The sequence below is a fragment of the Polistes dominula genome, unplaced genomic scaffold (genome assembly GCF_049000335.1).
Source record: "Polistes dominula isolate Pdom_NZ unplaced genomic scaffold, Pdom_raw_medaka contig_373, whole genome shotgun sequence".
NCBI lineage: Eukaryota > Metazoa > Arthropoda > Insecta > Hymenoptera > Vespidae > Polistes > Polistes dominula.
Window position 1 is genome coordinate 5,890,756 of NW_028300899.1, and position 18,373 is coordinate 5,909,128.

The window sequence follows — 18,373 nt, forward strand, 5'->3', positions numbered from 1 at the left end:
AATGTCAGAAGCCGATGATGCTTCGAGTAAAGCCGCTAACCTAACAGCGGTCGAAGCAATTTCGGCTAAGTTGGCAGAAGTAACTCGGTTAGCTGAGAAACTGGATGCAAAATTGTGTGAAGCTGGTGCAAGGACTCAACCAGTACCAATATCAACTTCGGCATTACCAATTTCTTCAACTTTAACATCAACAACTACTACATTAGCACGTATCTCATCTCCAATTGTTTTAACTAAATCCACTACGACTACTACGACAACTTCATCAATCACTGCTGCACCTATCGGTGAAACAATTCCGACATTTGTTTCTTCAAACGATTTTGTTTCAACATCGATCAGTGCAAACCCTGCCGACGCTGCCGCCGATGTTTCCAATTTAACTGTTTCTAATTTTGGATTATTATCATCTACTACGTCTTCGTCGTCTTCGTCGTCGTCGTCTGGAGCTATAGTAGTTTCGCATGTTGAAGATACTAAAACTTCATCGGCAGTTTCGTCCGTTCCTACTGGTAGTTTTCCATCGATGATGGCTTCCAATACCTCGTCGATGATCACCGATGATGTCGCTGAAAAAAAAGAAATCGTAAGTTAATAATTAATTAAAGAACCAGTGTTACAAGGTGGAACAAGTATTATTGAGTTAACATTTTCTTTTTATTTTATTATTTAATTAACATTTCACAAAATTATATTTATTATCATAAGCTGAATATTGCAATAATGATTAAAGTTACGATAGGGGTTGTAAAAAATTTGTGCTTTTAAAAAATTATTATTTAGATCATTCTTTTTTTTTTTTTTAATTGAAATTTTGAAGAATTTTTATCTCAGTCATTGAATTTATTCCAATACAAATTTGAAATGATTTTCAATTATTATTTGTACAAATTTTTGAAAGCCTACACATGTCTCATTTTGTAATAATTAATTTTGAAAATAATAGAAATGTTATCTTATTACTAGGAGGACGTTGAAAAATTGAACGAAGAGAGCACGAACGAGGATGTCAATGTTGACGGTTACGTGACAGCTACGGAATGTTCGATCACGCCTACGGCAAGATCTAGAAGTGAATCTTTCGTGACAACTCCGGAATGTGAAGATGTAGTTTCACCAATAATACCAACAACCTCTCCTACTTCAGCTTGGTAAGAACTAAAAATGATTTTTTTCTTTAAAAAAAAAATATTTTTAACCACTTTTGGTATTTTGTGTTGGAGAAAAGAGAGACACAAATCTATAAAAAAAATGTATTTTATTAAATATATATTTTTTATATGTTTAATATTTTAATTTAATTTAAATATATTATAATAAATATAGTATATAAATATAATTTAATAAATAAATAAAAAATTATATATTATATATTAATAAATTAATATTATATATTTAAATATTTAATAAATTATCTATTAATAATTTAATAAATAAATTATATAAATATATATTGAACGTTGACCTATTTATAAAATTTTGTAATAACTAAATTATTTATTGTTGAACAAATTTAGGTGGAAATCGGAAGAAGAATCAAAAGATACGGAGATAATAATACCAGTTGAAATAGAAAAATCTGATTTATCGTTGCAAAGTTCGAAAATGGATGAAGAAGAAAAACCAGGGTTGCTACCTATAGGAAAAATCGTTACCATTGAAAAGAGTACTGAGGTAAGAGTTAATCGCAGATGTTTCTATTTTTAAATACTTTAAAAGTAGCAAGAAAAATATCTCGTTTATCGCAGGAGAAATCTGGAAAGATCGTAAAGGAGGTCACAGAAACGACTACTTTACGTGTCTCACATGACACTCATTTAGGGGTAGCTTCTTATAAAGTTACCTCTAACACGTTGGAAGATCATAGACAAAATGTTGATGTCAAGAAGATGCAAGATTCGAATCATATTTTAATCGAAGATGAGAATACGAAATTAAATGGTATCGATCGAGATGATATCGATGTCACTTCTGCCAAAAAAGGTACGTTGAATTTTTATTTTTTATTTTTATTAATAATTTTTCATCATATTAGCGATTTTATTTTTTGAAAAGTAGTATAATGTAGTATAATTTATGTAATGTGTTTTTTAGATTCATCCGAGCTTCCTAAAGAGGAATCGAAGGAAATTCCGATTTATTCAACAACGAGTAAGGAAGTAACAATTGACGAAGAAAAATCGCAAATTATTAGTAAAGAAACGAAAAATGTTTGTTCGATTACTAAAACATATGCGAGACAACACGAAGATAGTGGCATCGAGATGTCACCAACGAAACGAGATAAAGATGATCTCGATGGTGAGGAGTTTTTGGAAAATGCTAGGAAGGTGAGTCGCTCGATCGAGGATATCGTCCAAAACGTTGATCAAAATTCTTCGATCGGTTGCTGTAGTTGCAGTTGTGCACACGAAGCTGCATGCTTCGCTGTTTACGACGTTACGACTTCCGGTATCTCAAAATTTGCCGAAATAACATCTGTTACTTTGGCAAATGAGAATCGACGTCGTATGCCTTTAGCTAATCCAAGCTGATTAATCCGATTGTGTGTGATAAGTTTTACATTTATTTTTATTCTAAAGTTTAATCATTTACGAATGATATAAGATATCGAAAAATTGAACGAGACAAAATAGATATCGTTAATACATAAATATATATTTTATTATGTAACTGATAATGCCATTTACGTGGTTGTGTCAGTTCTCGACGATTTTTTCTAAACGAAGGGGCATGAATCGTATACGATCTCAAGTAATATAAATATTACAAATTTAAAAAATGACTCTAATTGAAAAAATTCATAATTGGGACGCGTTATAACAGAACAATTTAAAACGGTGTGTATTGCATGAAATAATGATTACTTTTTTTTGTAAATAAAGTATCTTATTATAAATATTTGTATTATTGAATTTGTATTTGTTTATGCACGAATTATTTGTGATTTATTATTGCATGAGTATATATATATATAAAAGGTAAGTAATTAATTTTAATCATGATTATTATAGAAAAAATGCTAAATTATAAGAGTACACGTTTTTCGTTTAAATTCGGCGCCGTCGTGGGTCGTCGTATTCGTTCGGGTGATCTTCGATGATAATCGGCAACGATCGGGAGCGCTCGGTTCCCGACTATAGCTTTGAAGACGTTCGAAAAGTTCGGGTCTTTTAGTCTCGGTTCAACTCGGCCTCCGTGTTAGATCTATCGGTGACGTGACGTGTTCGTGACATGTGTCACACGAGTGTGTTAACATTATCGACATTGTGGCTTGAACGTGGATCGATTTAGGTGATTCTCGATATATTTTTTTTGCGTGTTATTAAATACATTGAATTAAAATAATATTACTAACATTTGATATTAATTTATGTATAAAAAGAAATTTTTGTTTTGATCATTTATATAGAACGTTTATTAAATACATTAAAAATTTTAAAAATATTTTAAAATAATTTCGATTGTGGTTCTCGTTCGGATCGTGTTTGTTCTTTCTGTTTTCTTTTCTTTTTTTTAATATCTTATTATTTTATTTTAGATTTTTTTTTAATTATTTTGTTGTTGTGTTGTCATATTTTTATTACTTAATTAGTAGAAATTATACAATCATTTTTAAATATACCGTTGATGTCATAATCGAGTTTATTTTTATTTTGTCACAGGTTGTTATATATATATATATAAGTTTTTCTTTACATAATAAATTATAAATGAGACATAAGTGAAAATTTGGATCCAATCCCGTTAATCGTTTCTTACACACGTGAGCTATTTATTTGTACCGTTTTATAGAAAGTAAATTACAAACAAGTAAAAAGATAATTATCATTAAATTTCCATACGGGCCTAACTCAACATTTGTGTCACGTTTAAAAACAAGTCACGTGTCATCTCGCATCATTTTTAATCCAAGGACTTTAAAACACTGACTTCATTTTTCTTTGGCAAAAAAACAAATAATTATTATTATTTTCAACTAAATGCATTTATAACAAATTATTCAACAAATTACGCAAAACGAAACCTTGAAGCCAAAACAAATTTATTTTAATTCAATGATTAATTCAATTTTTATTTAATTCGTGATTTGTTAGTTTCTTCAATAGTATTCCCCCACCCCATGTATTCAATAAATTTTGATATACATGACAGTTCAGTCATATAAATATAAATGATAAGAGACCAAAGGAATAAAAAATCGAGGGGGAGAAAATATGATCGTTAAAACCAATACACTATTATATTTTGCGATCAGTTGAATAACTTCTTATATACATATACATATATATATATACATAATGAGACAGCGGTCTTAATTAATCAGTGACGCCCCATGAATATTAATTATTAGATTACGTGCAATTACTTGTATGCATCCAACGTAACGTTCCGGTCGTTAAACAGAAGAGCGTTCGTTAAAGCATATCTTACGATAAGTCCGCATACGATCCTCACACAGATCCTCACACAGATCCTCTTTCTATTTTGAAAATACAATTAACTTATTCTTTTTCAACATCTCATTATCATTATCATTATTATTTTTATTTTCTTTTCAAGTCAAAATATCGATGCAACTAACTATATCGCGAATAGGATAAAGAATATTTTTTTTTTTTAAGTTTCTTTCAAAGATAGTCGTACGATCAGAGAAAGAGAGCTTTCGATGTGGTGTACTTCTCTCGTTCGGAGAACGCCACCAGTCAGTCCGGTTTTATCCTCCCATTCGTTCGTCTGTGTCGGTGACGTCACTCTAGAAAGATACCCATAATGTATAAACATAACGAAGTTAGTTTGTTAGTATATTAGTTAATCGAATGTTGTATGTATATATGGCAAGCTTTAATCGATTTTATTCATGAAATCTTTCATCCATGATTCATACAATTACATCACGAGAGAGAAAAATTAACCCTTAGAATGCTATAGATGCATATTATAATATTTTATTATAATTATTATATATTATTATAATATTGTTAATATTAATGTAAAATAATGTAATGCTCATATTAATGAAATTAAATTACATTCAAAAAGACAAATTTTATTAAATATAATTTATTATTACAATGTAATTAATAATAAATTATTTCGTTCCTACAAAACATTTTAAAAGTATTCAGCACTCAAAGGGTTAACTCGAGTACTTTAAACACGGTTTTTATCATTAAACAGAAAAAGAACCTCTCCCTCCCCATTCTCTTCTCCCCAAAAGAATCAAGAATCCCAGAAGAATCAAAAAGCAAATTTTAAACGAAAAAAATACGAATTCGAATAAGATTTTTTAGATCGAGTATATAAGATTAGGTTTATATCTATTTTAAACGCTATGATTAAGGGATACACATAGCACATTCTATATTCTACACGAATAAGAACATTCTTTCGTAGGCGATGAGAAGAACACACGTTCTTACATGCACGTATGCATACATAGAACGTGCTCGTGTATCAAACCCCTGCCCCTTTCACCCTTTCCTCCGTACCACGAAATTCGCGCGAACGAGACTTGGCTTGTTGCCAAAATTAATGTTAATCGCTGGAACCAAGTCTAAGAGAACGTCATTTTGAATTTCGTCAAAGAAAATATATATATATATATATATAACGAATTGAAACTTTTAAAGCTTTTAGTATTTTCGATTCTGACATTTTAATTGTGCGGGCGTTAAAGTCTCCGAGATTTCAAGAGGTATATAGTTGAATATACTCTTCTTTTTATATTTTTTTATATTATTATTTGTTTTTTTTTTGGAATTACATTATTTTTTTAAATAATTTTTAGTAATAATTCTTAGTAATTTTATAGTAAAAGTAGTAATATCGTTGAATATACTCTTCTTTTTATATTATTATATCTTTTCTTCGGAATTAAATTATTTTTATTACAAAAAAAGAATAATATTTAGTAAATTTCTATTAAAAAATAAGAATAATTTTTAGTAATTTTATAGTAAAAATAATATACAAAATGTAATATACAATTCGCGAATAATTTTTAGTAATAATTTTTAGTAATTTTAGTTAAAATAGAGTATACAGAATATAATATATAATTCGCGTATATATAGGTAGAATATTATAGTAAAGTATTAAAGCATAGTAAAGATCACGTGTAAAACTAAGAAACCGTGAAAGAGATATACTTAAATATGCATACAACATTTACACACACATACAGTGTGAAAAAGAGTTATATATATTTTATAGTTGTGGTTTTATTGGTATATAGCTTGATAGTTATCTTTCGTCCTTAACCTTAACCTTAACTTTAACCTTAACTAATAAAATAAAATAATTATTCAAAGTTTTGTTCAAATTAACCACGAACGATTAAAAGGATTTAACCTAAATCGATACCACAATTATTTTTTTTTTATATATGTATATATATTTATGTATATATTTTTTTTTGTTATTGTTCTCATCGTGTCGATTAAAAAAAAAACAATGAAAAAAAAATAAACAAAAAAGGCGATAATAGAAAAAATGGTGGACGGAAATGATACGAGGGAGACTATGGACAAGAGTCCGGAAGGATCTGTTGAAGATTCGCGAACGATTGCTGAGGATAAAGAACATTCGCAGGAACAGAATTCTACTACTACTACTACCGGGAGTACACCTACTACTACCATAAGTACTATAGCTGTGCAAAGTGGAGAAACGCGTTTGGTTATCGCGTTATTACAGGTAAGAGAATTCATTCTTAGAATTGTCAATTGGTTTGTTATCAATTTTACTAAAAATTAACAAAATAATAATCAATAATAGATATTATAATCAATCTCAAAAGTCGTCTTTAAGATGTCTCAAAAGTTTCTTACTTCTTTTTTTATTAACAATGTGAGATGCACCATTTTTTTAAAATTTTATTCCGAATGAAACAATTCGAGTAAATGTTTGAATTAAAAAGTTGTTAATGGTTCACGTGCTAAATTTAATTATTGACATTTTACATTTCTGTATATTTAAAAAAAAGAAATAACACATTTAAATCGTAATAAAAACATTGATTAGATCAAAGTAACAGTTCATTGAAATAAATAAAAATTGAATAAAATTGATATCAATCAATCTATTATATTTCCAAGAACAAAGCTAACGAATAATCGTACTGTAAATAAAAAAAAAACAAAGTCGTAAAGAGAAGAGGAGAAGATGATCATGAGTCGAAAATATATTCTATAAGCGTGTGTTGAGGAAGATGAAAGGCGTTTGACGTATAGACGACGACATGTACTAAAGGGGGTTGGGGTTGGGGGGTGAATAGGGGTTTAGTTAACTCGTATCATCATCGTGTATAGATGCATACCATTATGTACACCTATGTATATACATAAGTATGAATATACTCGAAGTTATATACTCGAAGTCCATTATAGTGGTTAGATATTTCGGGAGAGTTTTAGTTGCTCGACGAAGAAGATGAAGAAGAAGAAGAAGAAGTCTATAGCTATTTCCGAGTCCTCTCGAAACCCGTAAGCGTTTTAGGTATCCATCGAGCAAAACGAATTCGCCGAAACGTTCACGATGGAGGATAAATTTAACTCGCATACGCGAGGAGCACGGGTTTTACCTCCTCTCCTCACGAAAGTTTCTCATTCTACTATGCCACATACAATAAGAATAATAAAAAGAATAAAAGAGAAGAGAGAAGTAGAAGAAAAAGAGGATGCAGTGGTGCATGGGTCTATTGTTTTTTTTTTCATTTATTTATTTATTTTTACATATTTTTTTCTTTCGAAGGATTAGTTTGTGGTTGGCCGAACGGTGAGAACGATTAATGAGCCAACATTGGGTTAGCCATAAAAAACAAAAAAAAATAAATGATCTGACACTTACCGCAGACTCATTCGTCTAAGAATTTAATATTATCGAGAATCTAATATATATAATATAATCAATGTAATAATATATACACGTAATAAGATATGTGTTTAGTGTATTTAAAAAAATTTTTTATAATCTAATAATTTAGCGAACAAATAAGATATACAATTATTTTAATATTAAATATAAAAAATTCTATATTTTAATATTAAAATAATAAAATTATTTTAAAATTATTATAAAAATAATTAAATTATTTTAATATTAAATAATTAAAAAAAATATATATATATACATATAACAATAACAATATTAACTAACATTATTTAATAATAATTTATTAAATTAACAAATAGCACATATACCCAATACATCTCTCTTTCTCTGTCTTCTTTTATCCTCTTAAAAAATCTCAACCTTGGTATAAATTTCCCGTAAAACGATACACTTTTGTATCACGTATTCTCGATGATTCTTTCCGATCATATCCACCCTCACACATATTTCTTTTTTTTATATTATACATACAGGTAAATAAGTGAGGTACTTAAAGACTATAAATATGTGTGTATGTGTGTGCATGAAATCACGTTCCGTGAAAGACGACAAGGTTGTGTGTGTGTGTGTGTGTAGAAGAGAACGACAGAACGGTTCACGTGTAACAGGTCGAAAGATGAGGATCCCTCTCTTTCCCCTTCCCCATATTTCCCTCCCACCCTTCAACCCTTCTTCTTCTTCCTCTTTTTCTTTCTTTCTTTCTTATTTTGTCAGGGAGATCTCCTGCACGTTCTCATGTAATCTAACAAACCGGTATTATACGAGCTGTGCCGGGCGTGATCCTTCCACACAACGCCAATGTATCCCTCCCCCTACTCCTTCCTCACCCTTTCCTCCAACCTCACTCCCCCTTTACCACCTTATCGTATCTACGACCTTACGACACTGACTCCCGCCTATCCAAGAACAAAAAGAAAAACAAGATGAAGGAATGAAATAGTATAGGAAATAAAATAAAATTATGTGTATATAAAAAAAATACAACAAAAAAAAAAACAAGAAAATGAAATGCAGGATTTGTTCAAAGGACAAGGGGATACTTTGAGAAGGTGATACACCTACCTGATATTTTTAGGAAGTGTCATTTTTTTTTACTTTTTTAATATCATTTGATTTTTGTTATTAATACTATTAATTTTTTTTGTCTTTTTTTTTTTTTACTTTGACAAGAAAAAAGATATATTGAAATCATTAAAGACGAGATAAGATTTTGGTATTTTTGTTATCTTATGTTGTGTACCAGTAATTGATTCGATTGGTAATGAAGATAAGATAACGAAATGTTTTATTTTTTTTATTTTTATATAGAATAAAAGAGGACAAGTATTGTCTTATTGCGATTGTGATATTTAATTTGTAATGATGTATTAAATGGTTAAGGTTGTTATGTAGTAAAATGTTATAACGTTAAATAATATTATTTAATTAAACAATTTTTAAACAAGTAAATATTAGTAAATAAAAAGAAAACAAATAATTTTTATTTATATTTTAATTATTTTTTATAGATTTTTTATTTTAAGTAATTATTGTTTTTTTTTATTTATATTTTATATAATATTTTGTATTTATTTTTTTGTATTTATATTTTAATTATTAATTATTTATTATTTATTATAATTATTTATTCTTTTTAATTTATATGTTATATATTTTTTATTTATTTTTTATTTTAATTATTTCTTTCTTTTTAATTCATATTTTAATCATTTTAAATCATATATATTATATTATTTATACTTAAAATATATGAGTTCACAAAAAAAGAAAATAAATTATAATTTGATCCGTCAATGTATGTATACACATATTCATTCTTAACTTTTCTATTTTTATTTTTTTATTTTTTTAATAATACACGAGATTCAACGACCGTAGTCAATGGCGAACGAACAGAAGTTTTGGAGACTTCAATGCTTGGTTTGTACGTTTCTTTCTTTTTACGTAAAAAAAAAATCTTGATAGTTCGTTATACTCCTCTCTCACGATCACAACGCACGTTGGCCTAATTTCTACGTCCCAAATATGGTCATGACTTCGTATACATGTTCCCCCTCCCCCCTTCCCTTACATTCCCTCCTCATCTCCCCTTTACACCGTTTTTCCATCGTTCGCAGGAGGTTGTCGTTCTTTAAGAATCTCGCGTACATTCCTACATTTGTAACACGCCCGTGTCTCTTTCTTTCTCTCAACATTATTCATGTATACGTCACGTACGTGTATTCATGTATGCATGTATGTGTGTATGTTAGTACACGTAAACGTGACTTTAGGCAGGCGCATATAATTTAAACTCTCAACTGAAACAGTCACTTTCACTCAACTCGTATCGAATCCTTTTTCATTGTCATTGTTAAATGTTAAATCAATGTGTACCTGAATTATTTTACATTTTGGGTTACCTTCAAAATTATTACAGCATTTTAGAATTTAAGATTTGAAATTTGAGATAAATTGAATAGAATTATTAAAAGAAATTCTAGTGTAATTATTTTGATAGATACTTTAAAGCAAAAGAAAGAAATAAAGAAAAAAAAAGAACGTTAATTGAAATGGGTCTGACGTTTTGCAGCTGCCAATATGAGCTTGACCGTTGACATAATAAACGATTAGAATTTTAGTTCTCATGACAAAAAGTTAAATGATATATAGAAACATAAAAGGGATTATGGGAACACTCATTTCATTCTCGAATTTTTTTTACATCAATTTTTATTTTGAAATATAATAATACAGGGTGTCTAAAAACAAAATACTTTATACGACAATAGAAAAAAATTATTAATATTATTATTTAATACAATTTATTTATATTTATTATTAAAAATTAATTTAATTTTCTATTTATAGTTTTTATAATTTCTTTCTGTAAAAAAAATATAAAATGTTTTTTTTTGTAATACAATTTATTATTAAATTAAATATTAATTAAATTAAATAATAATTAAATAATATTAATGCAATAAATAAAATAATTATAAGTAAATTAAAATAATAATTTAATAATAAAATAAATAAATATAATTTTTTTATTATTAAAAAAAAAGGTTATAACTTTCTATCAACAGTTTTTATATTCTTTCTCTCTCTAAAAAAAAATAAAATCTTATTTTTTTCGTTTGTCACGTTCACAAGACAGATTGATATGTTTTTTTTTCTTTCTTCTTTATGATATAATTCGTTAAAAGAAAAAAAAAAGAAAAAATAAAAGGGTTGGTTTCTACTAGTTGACGAATGACAGGACGAATGAAGGAGAAGAGGATGAGAATTGGTGGATACCAAGAAAACGAAAACTTTTGGCTTATCGCCAAAGATGAAAATGGAAAGCATATCTTGGAGCTTTTCTATGTTAGAACCTGCCGGATGAGGTTGATGAACTCTCTCACTCTCTGCAAGCCGATCTCCCTCCGGTTTCGTACTTTTACGTCTTTCTCTTTCTGACTTTTCGATGTATGTAGGGTTATACCATGGTACACTGTGTCTCCCCCTCTCTCTCTCTCTCTCTCTCTCTTTCTCTTTCTCTTTCTCTTTCTCTTTTAACTCTTCCCGATTTTACTGGCCTAAGTTCGCATTTAGATTCGTCGCTGGGTGACTACGCAGATTCGCCAAATTCGATTGACGGTAGTACATTTTCTTCCGTTAAGTTTAACACATTGCGATTATTATTCTTACAAATTTTTTACAATAAATTTAACATATTTATTATTATATATTTATTTTTGTTATTATAATTATTTAATATATATATATATATAAGTGTTTTTTTCTAGACACCCTATATTATTATATTTCGAGAATGAGAATTGATCTAAAAAATTCGAGAATAAAATGTCTACCTAAATTGTAATTCATATATGTTTTTTTTTTATTTTTCAAAAAATAATTAAATTTTTATTTTGTTATTGGGTATTTTTTGATTTATGAAACTATAATTAGTATTAAAAATATTAATCTTTGACACAATGATTATATAAACGATCTGTATGTAAATGTAGTTCAAATAAATTATTTTTGGTTTTTCAAAAATAATTAATGTTTTATTTTGTTATTGGGCATTTTTAATCTTATAAAATTATAATTTATATTAGAAATATTTATAATCCAATAAGGAATAATAATAAAGAAAAAAAATAAGAAAAAAGAAAAGTTATCTTCGTTTGACTAACAAACTGGTCGGTGACTTGAACGATAAGACAAACTTATAATTAATGAATCCAAGTTATTGCATAACAGTGAGGATCGTTGTTTCTCCTTGGTAATACGAATATAAGACAATCGTTTATTTCTTTTAAACATAAATAAATGAATAGTCTCTGTAAATTTATTATTATTATTATTTAAATGACGAAGTTTGAATATTTTCTTTTTATTAATAATACGTATTGAATTATATTTCGTTAGTTGTCTAATAACAACATAATTCAAATCTTATCGATATATTTAAAATAAATATGAATTAATTTAAATTTATAGGAAATTGTTAGGAAAGGTGGGGAAAGACAGGGGTAGTACGAATAATTTTTGCAATTCACTATACATATACGTATTTATAAATTATGATAGTAAATATATCTTTGACAAATCGAATTTATTTTTGATAAATCAATTTTTTTCATATCAATTTGATAAATCAAAATTTTAATTTATATTTAAATAAATGCAAAACAAGAATTTTATAATAATTAGATTGGTAAATAATATTGTTTAAATAAATTGATATTAAATTATTATGTTTGATTGAATCGTATGAAAGAAAAATATTCAATCACATATTTAGACGATAATTAAATTTCAAGGAAATGTTAGTGAGAGAAAAAGAAAACACAAAAAAATGTTTTGCATATGTGAACGAATATAAAATATATGAGTATTTAGAATAAGTTACTACGCGTCACGAATATTACTAGCTACAAATAAAACTTAAGAATATAAGAAGGAATGACGTGATGTCATCACCAAAGGAGTACCAATGTCGTCGTGTTTGTCGTTTGTGTAAAAAAATTTCTCATAGAGATACAAAATGAGTTATTTATACAAGTATATACAACATTATGAATCAGAAATTTTTATTAGTTATATTGTAGTATATTTATTATATTTAATTATATAATTATAAAATTATTATAATAAGTATATTATAATATAATATATTATAATAATAGTGTAATAAATATATTGCTATATATAAATAATTTATTTACTTTTTTTTTTTAATCAAATAATCGTATAATAAAATTACCCAAAAACAATGATGGAAAATAAATATTATATACATATATGTTTATAATATTATAAATATTATATAATTATATTTAAAAATATAATATAATATAAATTAATATTTAGAAATATAATATAATATAAATTAATATTTAATTTATAATTATTCCTAATATAAATTAGAATTTCATAAACTACAAAATATTTCTAATATAAATATAATTATATGTTCATAATATTCATTATATATACAGGGTGATCTGTAACTAGTGGTACAAGCGAAAAGGGGATGATTCTACATGAACATAAAAATTGAAAGTATTGAATAAACATATTTCGTTTGAGGCTTTGTTTTCGAGAAAATCGACTTTGAATTTTCGCAAAGTACGCGTGCACTTGATCATGTCTCCTTATAACGGACCTACGAAAAGTTCGTAGGGTATTTTTGAAAAGTTCGTAGGTCCGTTATAACGAGACTTGATCAATTGCACGCGTACTTTGCGAAAATTCAAAGTCGATTTTCTCGAAAACAAAGCCTCAAACGAAAAATTTTTATTCTATATTTTCGATTTATTTTTTGTTATGTAGAATCACCCCTTTTCGCTTGTACTAACAGTTATTGATCATCCTGTATATGTGTGTTACTTTGAAAGATCTAAATTTTAGAATTTCATGATTCACAGTATGAAATTTCGAAATATACAAACAAAAAAAAACACTTTGGTGAAAGATCAAATATTACGATTTATTTTTATATATCAATATTCAATTTTATTTTTCTCTTTTTTTCTGAAACATATCACTGTTATTTCTTGTTACCCAATGGGTGTAAAAATACGTGTAAAAAAAAGAAAAATATATACATCCAACGAAGTACTGTGTCAAAAGGTATATTATTCGTCAACATACATATTTTCATAATCGTTAAGAGAATTAACATAAATGGTAGTTTGTACGTCGTACTCAACTCACGTATTACCTACCCTTTAATTTAAATAGTGCTACTTTCGTTCTTGCTATACGAACTTACTGTAAATCGGTGATTATAATACACCACTACCAGGTTATTATACACGCACATAAATCGTAAATCGTAAATTTTCTTGCATTAAATGGAAGCCTTATATCTGAAAAAATTGGTGGAAGTGAATAAAATAAGGTAGAAGGTGATAGAAGGGGTAAGAGGGGTAAAAGAGGAGTAGGAGAGTAGGGGTAGAAGTGTTTGAGTATTTCAACATAAATCGTAAATCTTCTTGCATTAAATGGAAGCCTTCTATCTAAAAAAAATTGGTAGGGGTTGTAGATGATGGTAGAAGGGGTATAAGGGGTGAGGGAAGTAGGGGAGGGGATGTTTGAGTATTTTGAACATCAATCACGGAAGAGTAAAAAGTTAGAGATTTATATAAGAGTTTTTTTTTCTTAGCTTGTTATTGAAACACTGTGAAAGGGTGGAGGAGGGAAAAAAGGGTGAGGAAAAAAAATAGAGAGAAAAAAAAGTAGGACGAGTGGTATTTCGGTTAGTTGAATAATCAAACAACAGCTTGTCTGTTATAGGTGCCATAGAAATAGATCTTAGGTATGAAAAGTGTTAGTTTATGCGATCGAGTGATGATGATATCGTGTTAGATCATTTTATAATGTGAGAATGTTATTTTCAACATTGTTATTTCAATGAAAATCATTTTAAAATGAAAACTAAGATTTTCTTTTAATGGAACGTTTTTGTTTGTAATAATAATAATAATAATTTGTGTTAATATTATTATAATAAAATAATATAGATTAATATTAAAAAATAATAATAATAATAAATAAAATATATACATATATATTCTTTTAATAATATATAATATATTTTAAAAAAATACAGAAGTAAGAAACTTTTGTCAACAATATTTAATATTATATAGTACAATATATGTATGAAATGCAATTATTTGATTTAATTTACTGTAATACTAAGTATAAAAACTAATTTATTCCTACTCTACTATCTTTCGAGGTTACTCTTTGATGATTAAAATACTTTACTAAAGGTAATGTACATTTTAAATGCGTTTTCAATGATTGGTAAGTATTAATATTTCATATATTTCTTTTTTTAGAAATCATGTCATGTAATACGTAAAATACGACTCATGAAAAATGATACCTTAAAAAAATATCATGTGTGTAGATCACACGTGTTAGAAGTGAAATCTTCCAAAAACTTAGTTTCGAGAGAATAAAACGAATGCACAGTTTTAAGAGTAAGACAATTGTAGGGCTTATTTATTATAATATTATTACCATATATAACAAAGGTCACCGGTATGATCTCGGAGTGGAATAGCTGATAAAAACTACACTTTTCCAAATTCAAGCAATAAAAATTGATGAATGTCATAGATAGACACAAAAATCGTAGAATGCTTATCGAGGGAAATAATTCACACACACACACAAAATACAAACACGTGTGGTGTCGTGTGTCGTGTCCCGTGTCTCGTGTCTCGTGTCTCGTGTCTCGTGTCTCGTCTCCTGTGTCCCTAGTTTCGTGTCTCGTCTCCTGTGCTCCGCGTCTCGTGCGTCGTCGTGAACGTGCGTCGTGAACGAGCCTCGAAACAGAACCTCGAGAAAAAGCCTCGAGAAAGAGCTTTGAGATAGAGCCTCGTGAACGAGATTCGCATTATTCTCATAAGCAAAACTAATTCATGAAAACTGTAAAGAAACCTTAAGCATCAGGATAATTTACAATCCTTTTTTACTGAATGATAATACTGGTAATATAATATCAAATCTTCTCAGTGTAAGGCTGAGTCAACGCAACTGCGAAGTAAAGTTGTTGCTATTTTTTAAGTGAAAACTTTTATAGAATAGGTGTGATTTGACGTTACAAGCATCGTAAACGAGCCTCCTAAAAGAGCCTCGTTTTCGAGGCTCCTTTACGGGGCTCGTTTACGAGGCTCTTTTACGAGGCTCCTTTACGGGGCTCGTTTACGAGGCTCTTTTACGAGGCTCGCTTACGGGGCTCGTTTACGAGGCTCTTTTATGAGGCTCGCTTACGGGGCTCGTTTACGGGGTTCGTTTACGAGGCTCCTTTACAGGGCTCGTTTAAGGGGCTCGTTTACGGGGCTCGTTTACGGGGCTTATTTACGGGGTTCATTTACGAGGCTTGTTTACGAGGCGAATGATGAATGCTTACAGTTTTTTCATAGTTTCCATGAAATAGTTTTGCTTATAAGAAAAATGCGAACACTAGCGGCTAGTCGAAGGACTATCTTCTGTTTTTAAGGTAGTTCTTTAATTGACCACTATACTGGCTTAGTATCGATATTATATCAGTCAACGCTTCGTAGTTGCAGTCGCACACAAACACACACATGTACAAAGGTTAGTAGCCAGAATTGATGTCTACGAATCATAGCATAAAGAGGAGACCGAGAATAGGAAATACTGTATAGCTATATTCTGTCTCATTTTCTCGCAGGCTCAATTCTATATGTTTGTCTCTTTTTCTCTTCTTACTAAATATCGTGGCCGTTACATAGCCGCCCGCCGCTCCGTTACATCGCCGCCACGTTTCATTTTTTTTAAATCACTCTCTATTCTAAAGAAGTTTTCACTTCAAAAAGAAATCACCCCCTATTCTAAAGAAGTTTAAATTTTAAAAAGAATAAAAGAATAAATCTTATATATCGGACAGTTATATATTAATTTTTTTCTTTGATTTATTCAGAGTGGAGAATGGTTACGATTGAAAGTATTGGAGGTGCAACCGGAATTAACGAAACTTGGTTCTTCGGTTAAAGAAGCCACAGAATTATCGAACTCACACAATGAAGTTCTTCTGCGATTGCAGGTAAGAAGAAAAAAAAACAAGAAAGAAAGAAAAATTAATAAGAAAAAAAAGAGTATATATAAAACTTGACCAAAAGAAAAAGAAAAAAAAATTGAGGACATAAAACTTGACCAAAAAAAAAAGAAATAAATGGGAACTAAAAATGAACAAAATTACAAAAATAATAAATAATAATAGTAGTAATAATAATAATAGAATAATAATAATAATAATAATAATAATAATAATAATAATAATAATAATAATAATAATAATATATGAATATAAAAAATATTGATTACATATAAGATGCTTGCTTGTTTTATATTTTTTTAATTTTTTTCTATAATAATATTTGTCAATTTAGAATAAACATAAAATAAGAAAATTAATAAAAGATTGGATGTAGATAGTTTATCATTAATTTATATTTCAACAATTTAGAGTAAACAAAGTCCGGTTGAAGAATTATTACGTCAAGCTGATCAATTGATATCAACTCAAAGACCAAGGGCTGAAATTTATGCAGCAATGGCAGAAACTTTGGGTCAAGCATGGCGTGACGTTAATGATTTATTGGAAAGAAGAAAACAAATTCTTGATTGTAACGTATTGTTTCAATGGTACGTATCAAAATATCAATTTTTATCATAATAACCAAAATATAAAAAAAACCTATCGGAAAAAAAGAGAATGTGAGTTTAAGGAATAATAAAAAAGTATAAATTAATTATTATTATTATTTTTATTAAAATAAAGTCGTGCAGAAGAATGTGGTGAGAGTATGAAAGCACTCGAGATGGCATGCAACGATCATTTGTTACCAATCGAAATAGATGCTGTTAAAAATTTTCTATCCAAGATACACGATCTTCGTAAAACCATGTTGGAAGCTTTGATGGGTGCATTGCAAGAAGGAAAAACGTTGTTGGATAAATTAAAAGAAATTGCAAACGAAGGTACTTTGGATTCAAGACCGGATAAAATCAAAATTGATGCTGATCATGGTAAATAAATTATTTAATAGTAATATTGTTATTATATTTATAAATGCGATAAATTAATGCAAAATTAATTAATTCATTTTATTCTTATAACTTTAGCGGTTTTGAAGGTAGAAAGATGGTTGGAAGATCTCCATGATAAAAGACGTTTAATCGAAGCTTCATTTCGTAGTAGAAAAACACAATTGGAACAATGTTTAGCTCTTGCATTATTGGCTACCGATTTACGTGATTTGGAAGAGATTTTGAACGATAGGATTTCTGCCTTGTCAAGTAGTTGTGATCAATTAGGTGATACTTCATCAAGTGCTGAATTACTTCTTTTCGAATTGAAGAAATTGCAAACTGAAGCTAAGGTACTCCCATCTTTTTTTTCTCATTCAATCAAAAGGTTAAACATCCTATTAATTTACCTTTTGATTTTGTTAACTAT

The 18,373-nt window shown here is 28.3% G+C and overlaps 1 protein-coding gene across 1 annotated transcript in view; it reads left to right on the forward strand.

Moving 5' to 3' along the window:
• Positions 1–18,373, forward strand: part of LOC107074638 (sallimus) — a 138,040-nt gene continuing 119,667 nt past the window's right edge. The window contains 10 exon segments of the mRNA XM_089179482.1: positions 1–586; positions 967–1,151; positions 1,518–1,674; positions 1,749–1,983; positions 2,095–2,330; positions 6,481–6,699; positions 16,835–16,957; positions 17,381–17,559; positions 17,696–17,943; positions 18,040–18,296. Coding sequence (XP_089035608.1) covers positions 2–586; positions 967–1,151; positions 1,518–1,674; positions 1,749–1,983; positions 2,095–2,330; positions 6,481–6,699; positions 16,835–16,957; positions 17,381–17,559; positions 17,696–17,943; positions 18,040–18,296 — 2,424 coding nt within the window. The 5' untranslated portion in view covers position 1.